This window comes from Calidris pugnax, unplaced genomic scaffold (genome assembly GCF_001431845.1).
Source record: "Calidris pugnax isolate Ruff unplaced genomic scaffold, ASM143184v1 scaffold171, whole genome shotgun sequence".
Lineage (NCBI taxonomy): Eukaryota > Metazoa > Chordata > Aves > Charadriiformes > Scolopacidae > Calidris > Calidris pugnax.
This window is the reverse complement of record NW_015091064.1, coordinates 1,828,496-1,841,511: the sequence shown is the minus strand read 5'-3', so window position 1 is coordinate 1,841,511 and position 13,016 is coordinate 1,828,496. Positions and strand designations below refer to the sequence as shown.

At 43.5% G+C, this 13,016-nt stretch overlaps 2 protein-coding genes across 3 annotated transcripts; both read right to left on the bottom strand.

The window, feature by feature from the left end:
* Positions 1 to 7,058: 7,058 nt before the first annotated feature.
* LOC106896683 lies at positions 7,059 to 10,098 on the bottom strand. Of its 2 annotated transcripts, none has more exons than XM_014956825.1 (2): positions 8,640 to 10,098; positions 7,059 to 7,805 (listed from the first exon to the last, which is right to left on the bottom strand). In XM_014956825.1, the coding sequence occupies exons 1-2, from the start codon at positions 10,067 to 10,069 to the stop codon at positions 7,451 to 7,453; spliced, it is 1,785 nt and encodes a 594-aa protein (XP_014812311.1). In that variant the 5' UTR covers positions 10,070 to 10,098; the 3' UTR covers positions 7,059 to 7,450. The 2 variants fall into 2 exon arrangements, with proteins under 2 accessions (XP_014812311.1, XP_014812312.1); XM_014956826.1 differs by having other exon boundaries at positions 7,059 to 7,876; positions 9,875 to 10,098.
* Positions 10,099 to 11,389: 1,291 nt separating this feature from the next.
* LOC106896624 (endogenous retrovirus group K member 25 Pol protein-like) lies at positions 11,390 to 12,690 on the bottom strand. The gene has a single exon (XM_014956740.1). The coding sequence runs from the start codon at positions 12,545 to 12,547 to the stop codon at positions 11,390 to 11,392; it is 1,158 nt and encodes a 385-aa protein (XP_014812226.1). The 5' UTR covers positions 12,548 to 12,690.
* Between the last annotated feature and the right edge of the window lie 326 nt (positions 12,691 to 13,016).

Here is a 13,016-nt window from a genome sequence, read left to right as displayed (position 1 = left end):
GCCCCTGCCCCGCTAGTGTTGCCGCCAATCCTCCCCAGCTACCAGCACCTCCAGGGGCAGTACACACAGCACAGACTGTCCAGCACAGCCAACCCCTTGTGGCCATGCCTGGGCAGTGGCAGCCCACCAGGCAGTGGTGTCAACATAGATGATGGTACCTCCCCAGGCGGTGACATCGTCCTAGCAAGGAACATCCCCATGGAGCAAGGCACCTTGCCAGGTGGTGACATCTCCTTGGGCACTGATGTCCCCATGGATGAGGGTACCTTGCCAGGTGGTGACACTCCCCTAGGCAGAGATGTCTCCATGGAAGAGAGCAACCTTCCCAGGCAGTTACATCATTCTGGGCAGTGACAATCCCATGCATGTTATCACCTCCCCAAGGCAGTGACATCCTTCTGAGCGACGTCCCATGGAGGAGGACACCCTCCCAGGCAGTAACATCCCACTACACAGTGACATCACCCACAATCCCTCTACTGCCCTCTATGTCCAAGCCATCAGGGTCCCCATGGTGGTTTCACCTGGTGACACTGTACTGCCTGAAAATGTTCTGCTGGAAGAGGCTATGAGGCACTTGGATTGCTGCCTGGGCACAGTAGGGATCAGCCAGGACAGTCCCAGCAGCATAACCACACCTTGGGACCCTACCACCGCCCCCAACATATTCAGCTCACTCTGGCTGTCCAAAAAGATGCTCTCCGCTGACTACAGCATCCCCAAGACCTCCAAAGCCATCCCTGAGCACGGACCACTTCAACACCAACAGGATAAAGCCTGAGCAGGTGCAGGGACAGACTTGCCACCGCCCCAGAGCAACATGTCCCAGCACCACATCAAAAGCAAGAGAAGAAGCAGCAGCATGACTCATTGTCAAAAAGTGGCAGCAAGCGCAAGGCTTCCGCAGCCAGTGCTGGGGCAGGATGATGGGATTAGGCCCATGGCAGAGATGAGATGGGTTTTGGGAATACTCTGAGGGAGGAGCGTGTTGATGATGTACCAGCTTTTTTGACTGTTTTGCTCACAGTTTTTTTATTAAAAGTCATTTATGCAGGACCTCTCTGTGCCTGCATAGGATGAGAAGGGAGCACAGTGGGCACATAGAATTACAATAGGTGCAAAAGCATCGCTGAGCCCCCCATCAGATCCGCCAAGCCCCAAAGGACACCAAACCACCCCTAATGCTGAATCACCAGCAGCGGTGCAGGCAGTCATGGCAAGGGCAATTCCCCTTTTGTGGGGGAGTCAGGACAGATGGGTCCATGTAGGACTCATGGACATGGCCCTGCACATAAAGCAACACTGACCCCTGCTGTTGTGACGGAGGGAAGACATGAGCACTCAATATGAGTGACCAGCAAGCTTCGTTTATTTAGACACACTACCATTCTTTTAAGCACACTCATAATTAGCTCATACATATTGCAAAATGAGAGCTCATTATTGGTTAGTTCTAAAAAGACAGTTCCGCCCGAAATTCCTTTCTTACAGTTACATGTTTACCTTATCACAGACATTCTGTTGTTGGACCACAGCTGCCTTCAAGGCCAGAAGAACAACTTCAAGGCCTTGCAGTTATTGGGAGCTAGATAAGCTGAATACGGTGCTTATTAAGCTCTTGCTGGACTAGCTGACCCTTCTCAGCTAGCCAGTCTCCCACACCCTGCAAGCCCTGCGCCATGCTCCCACCCTGGGGCTTTAGGAGCACCCTGGCCGCTGTACTTGTTCCCAACAACCCACCATGTCCCCATGCACCCCACTGCAATCCCACAGTGGCTCCTCCAGACTGCCCCGGGGCAGCATTTAACAGGGGCAATAAGCCACAGTGTCTGCCTGCCATAAGGCAGGGGTAAGAATGTTGTGCTGCACCGTATCAGAGGCCTCACGCAAGTCCAGGTAGATGACAGCTGTAGATCTTCCCTTGCCCATTGATGCAGTCACTCCATCATGGAAGCCACTGGATTAGACAGGCACCATTTCCCTTGGCGAAGCCACGCTGACTGTCTCTCAAGGGGCATCTCAGCTGTTGTCTTTCCATTTTCCAGCTTTGCAGTCACCAACTGTGAAACATTTATGACTCCCGGTTACTGTTGATTTACACAAAGGTAAAAATGATCTCTCTAAAGCAGAAACATCCTTCTCAGTGAACTGCCCGAGCATTTTGTTTGAAGCAGGTTTTGCTATTTGGCCACTGTTTCCTTTTGTACTTCTCCAGCAAATGTGAAATACTGTCATGTTTATGTTTTCATGTTTAAGATACTGCTGCCTATCCTCACCTTCTCCAGGCTAAACAACCCCAACTCTCTCATCCTGTCTTCACAGGAGACGTGTTCCAGCCCTCTGATCATTTTTGCAGGCCCCCTCTGAATCTGCTCCCACAGGTCCATGTCTTTCTTGTGCTGGGGACCCCAGAGCTGGATACAGTACTCCAGGTGGAGTCTCTCCCTGATACGGGAGAAGGACCTTGCACTTGGCTTTGTTGAACTTCATGCGGTGCACACAGGCCCATTCATCCCATCCATGTCCAGGTCCCTCTGGATGGCATCCCTTCCCTCCCGTGTATCAACTGCACCACTCAGCTTGGTCTTATCCAAAAACTTTTTTTAAAGTGTATTTTTTTGGAAAGAATTTATAAGCATAAGGGCATTTAAAGGTTTAGTGGTGGTTTTGTAATTCTGTTTAGAAAGCTGAACTTTGTCTTTCTAAAAACATTAAATTAAAACATGTTCTGCCTTTGATATTTCAGAAACTTGTGAATATATTTTTTTAAAGCCTTTTGCATTGCACACGTGGGAGAAGTTTTTTGGTGGTGCTGCACCTTTTAAAATACAATTTTAAAAGTATGTTTTTCTTTTATGTGCATGGTTAACTGTGAGTTGGCCTATTTTATACCAGCAAAGCTGAATCAGTCAATAAACAGCAAGCAACATGCATGAAAACAGGCTCTCTTGAAATCATACTCGTGGAACGATGATACCTGGTTTCCAGGTATCTCAGATCTCCCTACATTCCCATGGGAGATTGGATTTCAGTTCTGGTTACATAGAAAAGTTCATTATTCCCAAAGCACCAAAAGCCCCCTGAAAGTAAACCACGTATGGCCTTCAACCTGCACTGGCTTGAGGAATGATATGGAGGGATATTCTGTGAGGTTTCACAGATCTCACCCCAATTCTCATTCCACAGCGGAGCAAAGAAGTTGCTTCTCACTGTATCCATGAATCTGAGCTTGGGAATGAGGCTTGAGATTCTTCTTCCTACTGCTAGGCTGGACTGTCCTCTTCCCACTTTTCAACACATTATTAATTTTACAATGTGTTTTTTAAACCTACATTTTCCACTCCTTCTTAGTTCTAGCCCATAGAAGCTCTTCCTTCTCTTTTGCTTTACAGTTCTCCTACTTGACCTTCACCCAAAATAGCTTCTTTTGCCTATTTGCCTTGCTCAGCTTTTACCCCTTAGAAAGGCAGTTGAGAATGTGTCTTGCTTTTTTTTTTTTTTTCCCCTAGCATATGTTGCTGATGTCTACGGTCTCCTGAGTCTTTTGGGGAGCTACCACTCACAAACACTCTTCTCCTGAACTGAAACCAGGAAATACTTTGAGTCGGGTATCTAACTCATTTACAGATACATAAAAAGATTTTGATGAGCAGAAAATGGATAGAAAATTGAAGTATCAGACATATCATAAAGTTTAATAACAAAATTTTCCTGAAACCTTGTTATATATGCTCATTATACAGCAAGATTCAGTTCTATTTCAAAGCTAAAGTTAACCTGAGATTTCTACATGGATTCTGTCTGTCATAACATGAACTGAGCTCTTTTGCTTTGTTTTACATGCAAGAAGGGTTTTTTGAGGCCATGGTATCAAACTGTCATCTGGTGAGTTTCAGAAAAACACCACACTTCTTTAAGTGCTAAAAAGTATTCTTGGAGAACATAAACCATAATCCCATCTTCACTTTTCCCAAAAGTAGTTTCCCTACTGTGCTTTTCTGCCACAACTCAATTTTCTCTAGATATCTTATTCTAGAATAGTAGAGACACAGAACTGTAGAGATACAGCAAGAGAAAAAAAAATACCTGAAAAGATATTAAATATGGTCTGTGAGCAGCATGCAGGAGCAGAACGGGTAGAAAGTGTTTGAATTAGAACTGAGATGCACCAAAATAAAGCAAGACCTTAAAAATTAACCGTAACAAAATCCTCAAGCAAAAATGGGCATTTCTTTACATGCTTAATAGCCCAACAGCAAGTAACTGTGGATTTTCATAATTGACATACATAAACTCACGTGATTACCCTAATTCACGGATCAGGAGTCCCTTATGGGTATCACCGGTGGCCAGGAAATCCCGAAGACACAAATGATGAAGGCTGGGACAGCGCACCTGAAAAGTAATGAGATATTCCTGCTAAATTTTTGTACTTGTCCCTAAAGATCTGCTTCCAGCCACTCTTAATGATAGAATATGAGATGGGTGGAGGCTGGCCATGTCCCATTCTGACTGCTGAGACCCTTCTGTTCTAACTAGACTTGACTGACCACCCCTTTAGGAGAGAAGGGCAAAGTCATTCTCCCTCCATAATCCCACCACAGGAGAACAAAATTATTAGATATTTGTCGAACATTCTAGAGGTAACACAATTATTTCTGCCTTTAATTCTTCTATGGCATACAGCCATCTTCTAGTGTAAGCGAGTTCTATCCAAAAGTTTCCGCCAAATTGTATTCATGGTCTCCTTTTGAACACAACCCCAGCTGGCTCATTGAGATACCTTCCTAACAGAAGACATTCCCCTACTTTCCTGGAGTATTAATCATATGTTATTTCTTTCATTTCAGTTTATTGTTGGCAGCTCATGTCCCACATCCAACTATAAAGTCAGGACCTTCATTACCATGGACTTGTCCTTAGCTTTCCTCCAGTATCTTATAGTTGGGGAAATAAAAGTATAAATTTGCAAAACATACTACAATAGCTCCATCTCCTATGTGATCCTGTAAAATAATTACATTATTTCAGGACCTATGTTGCTGAAACATCCTTCTATGTGCTTAATATTCCTAGCACATAAATGTTATTATAATGTTATATCAGCAGTAAATTTGACCCCGTATGCCCCAAGCTAGCTAATAATTCTACGTAACTCTCGCTATTATTGCCTATGCTGGGATTGAACTGTAAAACTAGGCACATGGTAAAAGTATGTAAAATCATTAGTGGCCTACAGGAGGCAGAAAGGAAGATTATGTTCTTCTTGTCACACAGCACATGAAACATGACACATTCAATGCAAATGAAAGAAGAGAAAATAGTATCATAAAAGAAAAATACTTTTCCTCATTCTGCCAAATTCTGCTGGTGACACCAGGCTTGCAGCCAGGTATTGATCCACTGACTCTTCCTGTTTCTTCGTCCTTCCCCGCAACTGGAAGGAGAAAAGAAAACACTACTTGTGCTTCTGACCCCTTAACGAGTCATCACAAGGCCCTGAAGACTCTCTTGAATGCCTTCAGACTTGTTGTTGCAGCTTCACGGCTGCCTACATGAAAAATCAATAATGGCTAATAACCTGAGGGCCTACCAGGGTAGGAAGTTTTCTCATCTTTAACCCAGGCCCCAGGGAGGCAGCAGACTTCCCTAAGAAGTGGGTCTGGTCTGCATACTGGGCTTTCTGTTCCTCTCAGGAGACAAGTCTCCTATGAAAATGGCCCGTCCTTTTTTCTTTACAGAAGCAGCTTTCACACAGGGCATAGGCCAATTTAACCTTGGCAACATCTCCAATCTAGATGAACCGTTTTTCTAATCATGGTTTGGTTCTGCTGGCAGAGCCTCGTACATATTTCGCAAGGCCACCCGGGACAGCGGGGCAGTCACTGAGGAGACAAGCCCGCTGCGATGGCAGGAACCTGCCGCCATTGCCCTCTATCCCCTTAAGTCGCCATGTTCAACCAGGCAGAGAGAAGGAGAATCCTCCATGCCATGGGCCCTAGCAAGCCCGTCAGAGCAGGCAGGGTGTGATTCCAGTACTATCGAGAGAGAGCTCCCTGATAGTCCCCAACCTGGCCACCTCCTCCCGCGGCTCTGTCACCAAGCACAGGCGTCCCTCTGCTGGGCCCCTGCCCGCCAAGCGTCTGGCACTCGTGAAGGAGCGGGGCACAGCCCACAGCCTGACACCGGGGCTGCGTCTCTTTGGGCGGCTGCAGAGCTCAGGGAGGACACGGCTTTCCGCAGGGCCGACACCACCGCCTCCTGACCGCGCCAGCACGGCTACAGCGAACTGCCCTGCTCCCCAGGGGCTTCTTTTATATGGGCGGGGCCGGCGCCTGTCCGCCATTTTCTCCTGGCCGCGCCAGGTCCCGTCAGGGCAAAAAAAGGCAGCCTTTTTTTCGGCGTATTCAATACTTAATGATGTCCACGTAGTACAGATCTACCAGAGTTAGTTTAGCTACTTCTAATTCTACTCTCTGGCTTCGAACCATATTTTTATATAAGCTTCCTACTATGTTAGTGGTGGAGGTTTGGTGAAAGGGTTCCGTTCCCTTCGACCACCCTTCCCTCAGCCGCATCCAGTCCTGGAGTGCCAGGGACTCACACCGCTGCTTTCACCTGCAGCAGGCCCTTCCTGACAGACATTGCCCAACAACATTTCTGTTTGGGCATGGGCAGATACTTGAGTGAGGAAATGAAGAGCAATCAGAGGCGTTTTGAGGGACTTGAGGGGATTTGTTGAGATAAAATTCACCCTGATACGGCGTGACAGTTTTGTCTTCCATCGTGAAGCTCCAGGCACCCCCGCTTATAAGAACATGCTTTCCTGGCAACGTGGGCAGGAGGTAAGGCAGTGGTATTTAGATACTCTCCAAGAACACGATCCTTGCCAGTGAGGAAATGCCTAAAAAATGAATCCCAGACACAGCCCTTCTTCTCAAAACACTCGTTCCTGGTGGAGCAGTGGGGGAAGAACAGGAAGAAGTCTGCAAACCTTGTTTGGGTAGTGATGCCGTGAAAGACGAAATCAGGACTCAATAGCCGGGGTGAGTATTAAGCAGGTATTCTTTATTGCAGCGCTGGACGCACAGGGGATCGCTCCTCCAAATGTGCGTACCAAACGGAGTCAGTTTGACAACATATATGCATACATACATACATATTCATGTAAGGAGTTTTAATATATTCATTAGTTCCCAGTAATTCATTACCATACGCTACCTCCTTCTTGGAATTCTCCATTTGTCAGAGATAAGATAACATTGTGCTGGCCTCATGATTGTTGCCTATATGCCAGCCTTCCTGTCTTGTTACTTATCGTAGCTCTGCAGGGGTTGCAGGCCCCTCTTTGTGGTCAGTCAGGCTACATTTGCTAAGTCATACTTGGATAAGCAAACCCTCAAGCCATTCCTGGCCTTATTCTTTAATTCAATCCCCCCTTTTCTTTATGCTATTGCAAATTCTTTTGCATAATTTTGTTTACAGCCCATAATACATGTACTTGTTGAGCAACAGTCCGTACTTTCCACCACAACCAAATGTTGAGAAGTGTCAGCAGTAGGACTACAAAAATCAACACTAGTACAGGATGCAATAAGAAGTTGAAAAACTGAGCAGCAGTTGGAGATTTTAGTGAGGTATTTAGAAAAATGTCCCACCAATGGTGTTCACCAGTTTTCTTGATGGCTGTGATGATTTTCTTTATTTCCAGAGTATTGTGCTGGACTTGCCATAATGTTCGTTTCGAAACTTCCTTCACCTTCTTTAGCAACATTTTAATGTCTGGGTGGGAAAGCATTTTCTTAAGGACATTAATGTCCATTCCAATCTGTAGTTTAGGTACATCATTGTATAGCATGAAATTGTCAGAGATCAACTGAGAAGTGGTTATAGGAACAGAATAATTAAAATCACAACCTTGTATCTTGGTAAAATTACAAACACAAAAGTTAGTTCCATTTGTTTCTTCTTCACAAGTATCAATGCTAACATTAACACAACTAGTTCTTATACAGACGCATCCTTTCCCTACATAATACACCTGTGATTGAGCATGTTCTGAGGGAAGCATCTCGAATGTGCACGTACTGTCTTCTGTGTCTAAGCACAAATCTTCATTTTCAATGACTGCATTCTCACAAATATATCCTAGTTGTTCCTTTTGCATGCAAGCTTCAGTACTAATGGTCTGCCATTTCCTTATATCATTTTTATATCTTGCCCAAACATTATGGTTTATCGGTCTTACTACTACATCTTGATGGATTGCCCCTAGTGCTAAAATAGGGAAAATGTCCCACACTTTTGCCTTTTGAATTGTCAGCACATAGGCTTCAATTTGTTCTTTTGTGTCATCATAAGTGAAATTAACTAATTGCCACCAAGCCTGATGTTTTAATTCGAATGGGGTGGTAGTATCGTTCTTAGCGATAATTTCTCTAATTTCCTGTGGTAGGTTTCCTGACATCCCTTCTCTGATTATATCAGAAACCACAGATTGTATCCAAAGTTGTGTTTGTATACACTGAATGGCAATAGAGACATTTCCTTGTAGTCCTTGTACAAAAGTTGCTACTGCTTGGAAATCCTCAGTAGTATGGTTAGATAATAGGGAAATGAAATCAACAGTCAATTGTTGAGCTCCAGCCAGAGTGATTAAAGATGATCTTAATGGTACCTCTAGTCTTCCTAAATCAGAGGTGACTGTGCTCAGTTTATTAATTATTACTTCCTGATCAATCGAGTTTAAAACTCCGAGTCCAGATCCAAACCATCCTGTTAAATCTCTCTGTTTCCTTGAGTGGTGAGCTCTGGAATGTAACCATGCCTTCCACCCTTTAAGACTTTGTGAAACAAAAGGTAAGCATTCTGATTTTATCTGAGATATATCAGCTTGTACCTTTACCCGTACCTTCTTTAAAGAATATGTGGGGTCCAGAAATAATTTTTGCTCATTGGATTGTCTCACTACATAAGGGCCTGCGAACGAAAGGTTATGGTATTTCACAGCACAGTTAGCTGGTTCAAACAGAGGGATGGTGGTTGGACTTGGAGTAATTATATTTCTCCGAGGCACATGGAGCGCAAAGGGGAATAAGAATGTTGCTGAACGGCTTTCTAGACTAAATAATGCACCTATCTTATAAACTGCTTCTCCTTTATTTACTATAGTAAAGCTACATTGAGGTTGCTGACATGTAGCCTTCCGAGTACCTGTTGGTACTTCCCATATGATAAATTTCCCCTTTTCAGTGCTATTGTATTTTATATTTATAGTGATGTTTTCAGCCTTTTCAGATGCGTTACAAGTAACCATACTCCTAAAGGTAAATGGTTGAGTGAAAGTTTTTATCTCTTTTTTGCATGCTATATTTTCCCCATATATTACATATTTCTTATATATTATTGGTGCATTATAATTGAGAATAGTATTTGAACGTTTCACTTTTGGAAAGGGGATAAGTTGGGGAGAGAGAGTAATCGATTTAATCGTTTGGGCTTTATCCATACCATGTGTGGTGGTTATATCCTTTGGGACTAAAATCAAGGCTACTTGTCGGTATGATCTTATCATTTTCCTTGCATCATGTATAACTCCTATGCACCTAATCATTGAACTAACTTTAGGTTGAACCTCTACTTGACAGTATTCTTGGTGAAGTGTACATACTGCCGAGAATATACATTGTTGTGGCTCTTCTAAATTGTATACATAAATGCCAACCATCATTACAGTGGTTAAATACACTTGTGCCATATCAAATTTACATGCTATATCAACCAAGCTGTTCTCTCTTATTTCAAAAGACGGTATTTGTCGTGAATTTCCCCAATCTCTTCTAATCTGACCATCAATCTTTAAAACTGTGTATACCTTAGTCTTCTTATATGTGATATTCAGACCTGCATTGCCCAAATATCCATTCCTGGTCCAATCTTCAGGGTCAGGGACATCATCTAGATCTTGATGGGTGGTGCAGTTCTCTGTCCATCCAGCTGTGATGTAGAAGATCATAATAATGATTTCCGGAATCGCAGTTTTGCTGATCCAGTACATTCGGAGGTCCATCTCTGCTCAAGTCGGGATCTTCCTTAAGACTCGAAGCCGTCTTTTGTAATCTTAGTTTTAAGGGTCCTAAAGGTTTCAGAAGTCCATTGCTTGTCTGGAGCTTTTTTCTTTTCATGCGAGAATAGTGAATCCAGGACAGCTGTTCTTTCACTTTGATTGCAGTGAAGGTGGTCAGTAGCACTTGGAATGGTCCGTTCCACTTCCCTTCCAGTGGATTACCTGAGAAATTCTTGATATAAACCCAACTTCCAGGAGTAAAGGGATGGATAGGATGATCCAATCCCTTAACTCTGTTTCCTAGGACAGTCTTATTGATTTTCTTTAATTGTTTTCCCAAAGAAATAACATAATTTTGTAAATAGGAATTACCCAACTGACTTAAATCTTCCCCTTTATATTTTGTCTGGTATGGTCTCCCATATAATATTTCAAAAGGGCTTAGGTTCTCTTTAGCTCTTGGCTTTACTCGTAATCTAAGCAGAGCTATGGGTAATGCTTGATACCAATACAAATCTGCTTCTTGACATATTTTGGCTATCTGCTGTTTTATCATGTGATTCATTTTTTCTACTTGCCCACTGGCCTGCGGCCTATATGGGGTGTGTAACTGCCAATCAATTCCCAATAGTTTGCTAACTTGTTGCACTATTTGTGCACAGAAGTGAGTACCTCTATCTGATGAGATGACTATAGGCACTCCAAATCGAGGTATTATCTCGTTCAATAACACTTTAGTCACTTCTCTTGCCTGGTTTGTTCTACAGGGAAAAGCCTCTGGCCATCCAGAAAAGGTGTCTGTAAGCACCAATAAGTACTTATACCCCCCTTTTCTTGGGAGTTCGGAAAAATCGATTTGCCAATGGTCTCCTGGTACGTTTCCTTTCCCAATGGTTCCTAACTGTACCCGATTACTTGTGTTGGGGTTATTTCTCAAACATGTTTCACACTGCTGAGTCACCTGTCGAACAGTGGTATATAAATTCTTCCCTATCCATCTTTGGCCTAAAAATTTATATAACGAATCTGCTCCCCAATGTGTCTTATCATGTTCTTCTTTAACAAGCCCCCACACTAGTTTGGTAGGTATAATTATTCTACCATCACTCAAATGAGCCCATCCCTGGGAAGGAACTTGTCCTCCTAATTCTTGTATGAACTCCTCATCTAATCTAGAATATTTAATGTCCTCCTGGTCATCCAGGTCTTTATTTCTATTGTCTGGAATTAAAGCTAGAGTTTGTTCTCTCTGCATTCTTTCTGCTGCCTGTTTAGCCTCATAATCAGCCAATCTGTTACCTCTTTCTTGGTCAGTGTTACCCCTCAGATGTCCTCGACAATGCATGATGGCGACGCTAGCTGGTAACCGTACTGCAGTGGGGTTTTACAGATGGCTTCCTTTCGTCCAGTTCCCAACTCCCGTTGTCCTCCAGATAATTCATATCCCAGGTAGGTCACTTGCTGTTGTACCATTTGAATTTTCTGTTGAGAGACTCGATATCCATTTAGTCCAAGAAAGTTCAACAAGCTCGCAGTCCATTGGATACACTCAGGTTTTGTTTCAGTTGCTATTAATAGGTCATCCACGTATTGTAAAAGGGTTCCATTTTTGGAAGGAGGCTTCCATGCCTCGAGCTCACGTGCTAATTGATTTCCGAAAAGTGTTGGACTGTTTTTGAAACCTTGGGGTAACACTGTCCAAGTAAGCTGGGTTTTCCTACCAGTAGTAGGGCTTTCCCATTCGAAAGCAAACAACTTCTGACTTTCTTTAGCCAAAGGCAGACAAAAGAATGCATCTTTTAGGTCTAATACTGTAAACCATACCTGACTGTTTTTCAATTTGGTAAGTAAGGTATAAGGATTGGCAACTACAGGGTGTAAATCTTTAACAATTTTGTTTATTTCTCTTAGGTCCTGTACTATCCGATAAGTTCCATTTGGTTTTCTCACCGGCAGTATGGGGGTGTTATATTCTGATTCACATTCCACTAGTAGTCCATGTTGTAAAAAGTTCTTAATTGGACCTTCTATTCCTCTGCGATCTTCTAATCTCAGGGGGTATTGTTTTTGACGTACTGGGCTTGCTCCCTCCTTAAGTTCTATTACTATGGGGGTAGCGTTTTTCGCCCTTCCTGGAGTCCCTGTAGCCCAAACCTCTGGACATACCTGATTAATGATTTCTTCAAGTTCGGGTGATGACACAGTAGGCTTTTCAGAGTGTATTAGGGCTAGGCTTAAAATTTCAATCAACTGATCTTCTTTCACTTTTAATTCCATAGCTCCTTGATTGAAAACTATCACTGCTCCTAATTGCTCTAATAAGTCTCGCCCTAACAGTGATTTGGGGGAATGTGGCAAGTATAAAAATCGATGTATTCCGATCTGTTTTCCTAATTTATATCTAAGGGGTTCCGAAAAGAACGCCTTTTTCTGCTGGCCAGTGGCTCCTATCACATTTACAAAATCCTTGCTTACAGGCATTAACTCTTGATTTAAAACAGAGAAAGAGGCACCTGTATCTATTAAAAATTCAACTTCTTTCTCTTGTTCCCCTAGCTTTATTTTGACCAGTGGATCCGCTAGGGTAGATGCCCCAGGTCTCTGTCAATCGGTCTCTGCTCCGGCTATCAAGGCAGGTGGGATACCTTTAAGCTCAGGGCATTCATTTTTCCAGTGACCCTTTTTCTTGCAATATGCACATTGATCCCTCTCCAATACATTTCCAACATTAACACCTCTACCTCTTGCCAAATTCCTTAGTCCTCCTCTAGTTCCAAAAGGCATCCCTCTTCCACGTCCTCTAAATCCCCCACCATTCACTACTCCCTTCTGTTCCAATGCTGCCACAGTGGCCGTGGCCATCACCTTTGTCAGCTTTCCCCTATCTACATCTTCTCGATTCCTAAAAACTCTCCAGGCTTCTTCAAGTAATTTCTCCAGATTCCTTATA

Excerpts from the sequence above, each read along its gene's own strand:
- LOC106896624 (XM_014956740.1), bottom strand. The coding sequence starts at position 12,547 with ATGCCTGTAAGCAAGGATTTTGTAAATGTGATAGGAGCCACTGGCCAG.
- LOC106896683 (XM_014956825.1), bottom strand. The coding sequence starts at position 10,069 with ATGGACCTCCGAATGTACTGGATCAGCAAAACTGCGATTCCGGAAATC. Across the intron at positions 7,806-8,639 it reads TTAATCACTCTGGCTGGAGC|TAAGAAAATGCTTTCCCACC; the intron begins TCAACAATTGAC and ends CATTAATGTCCT.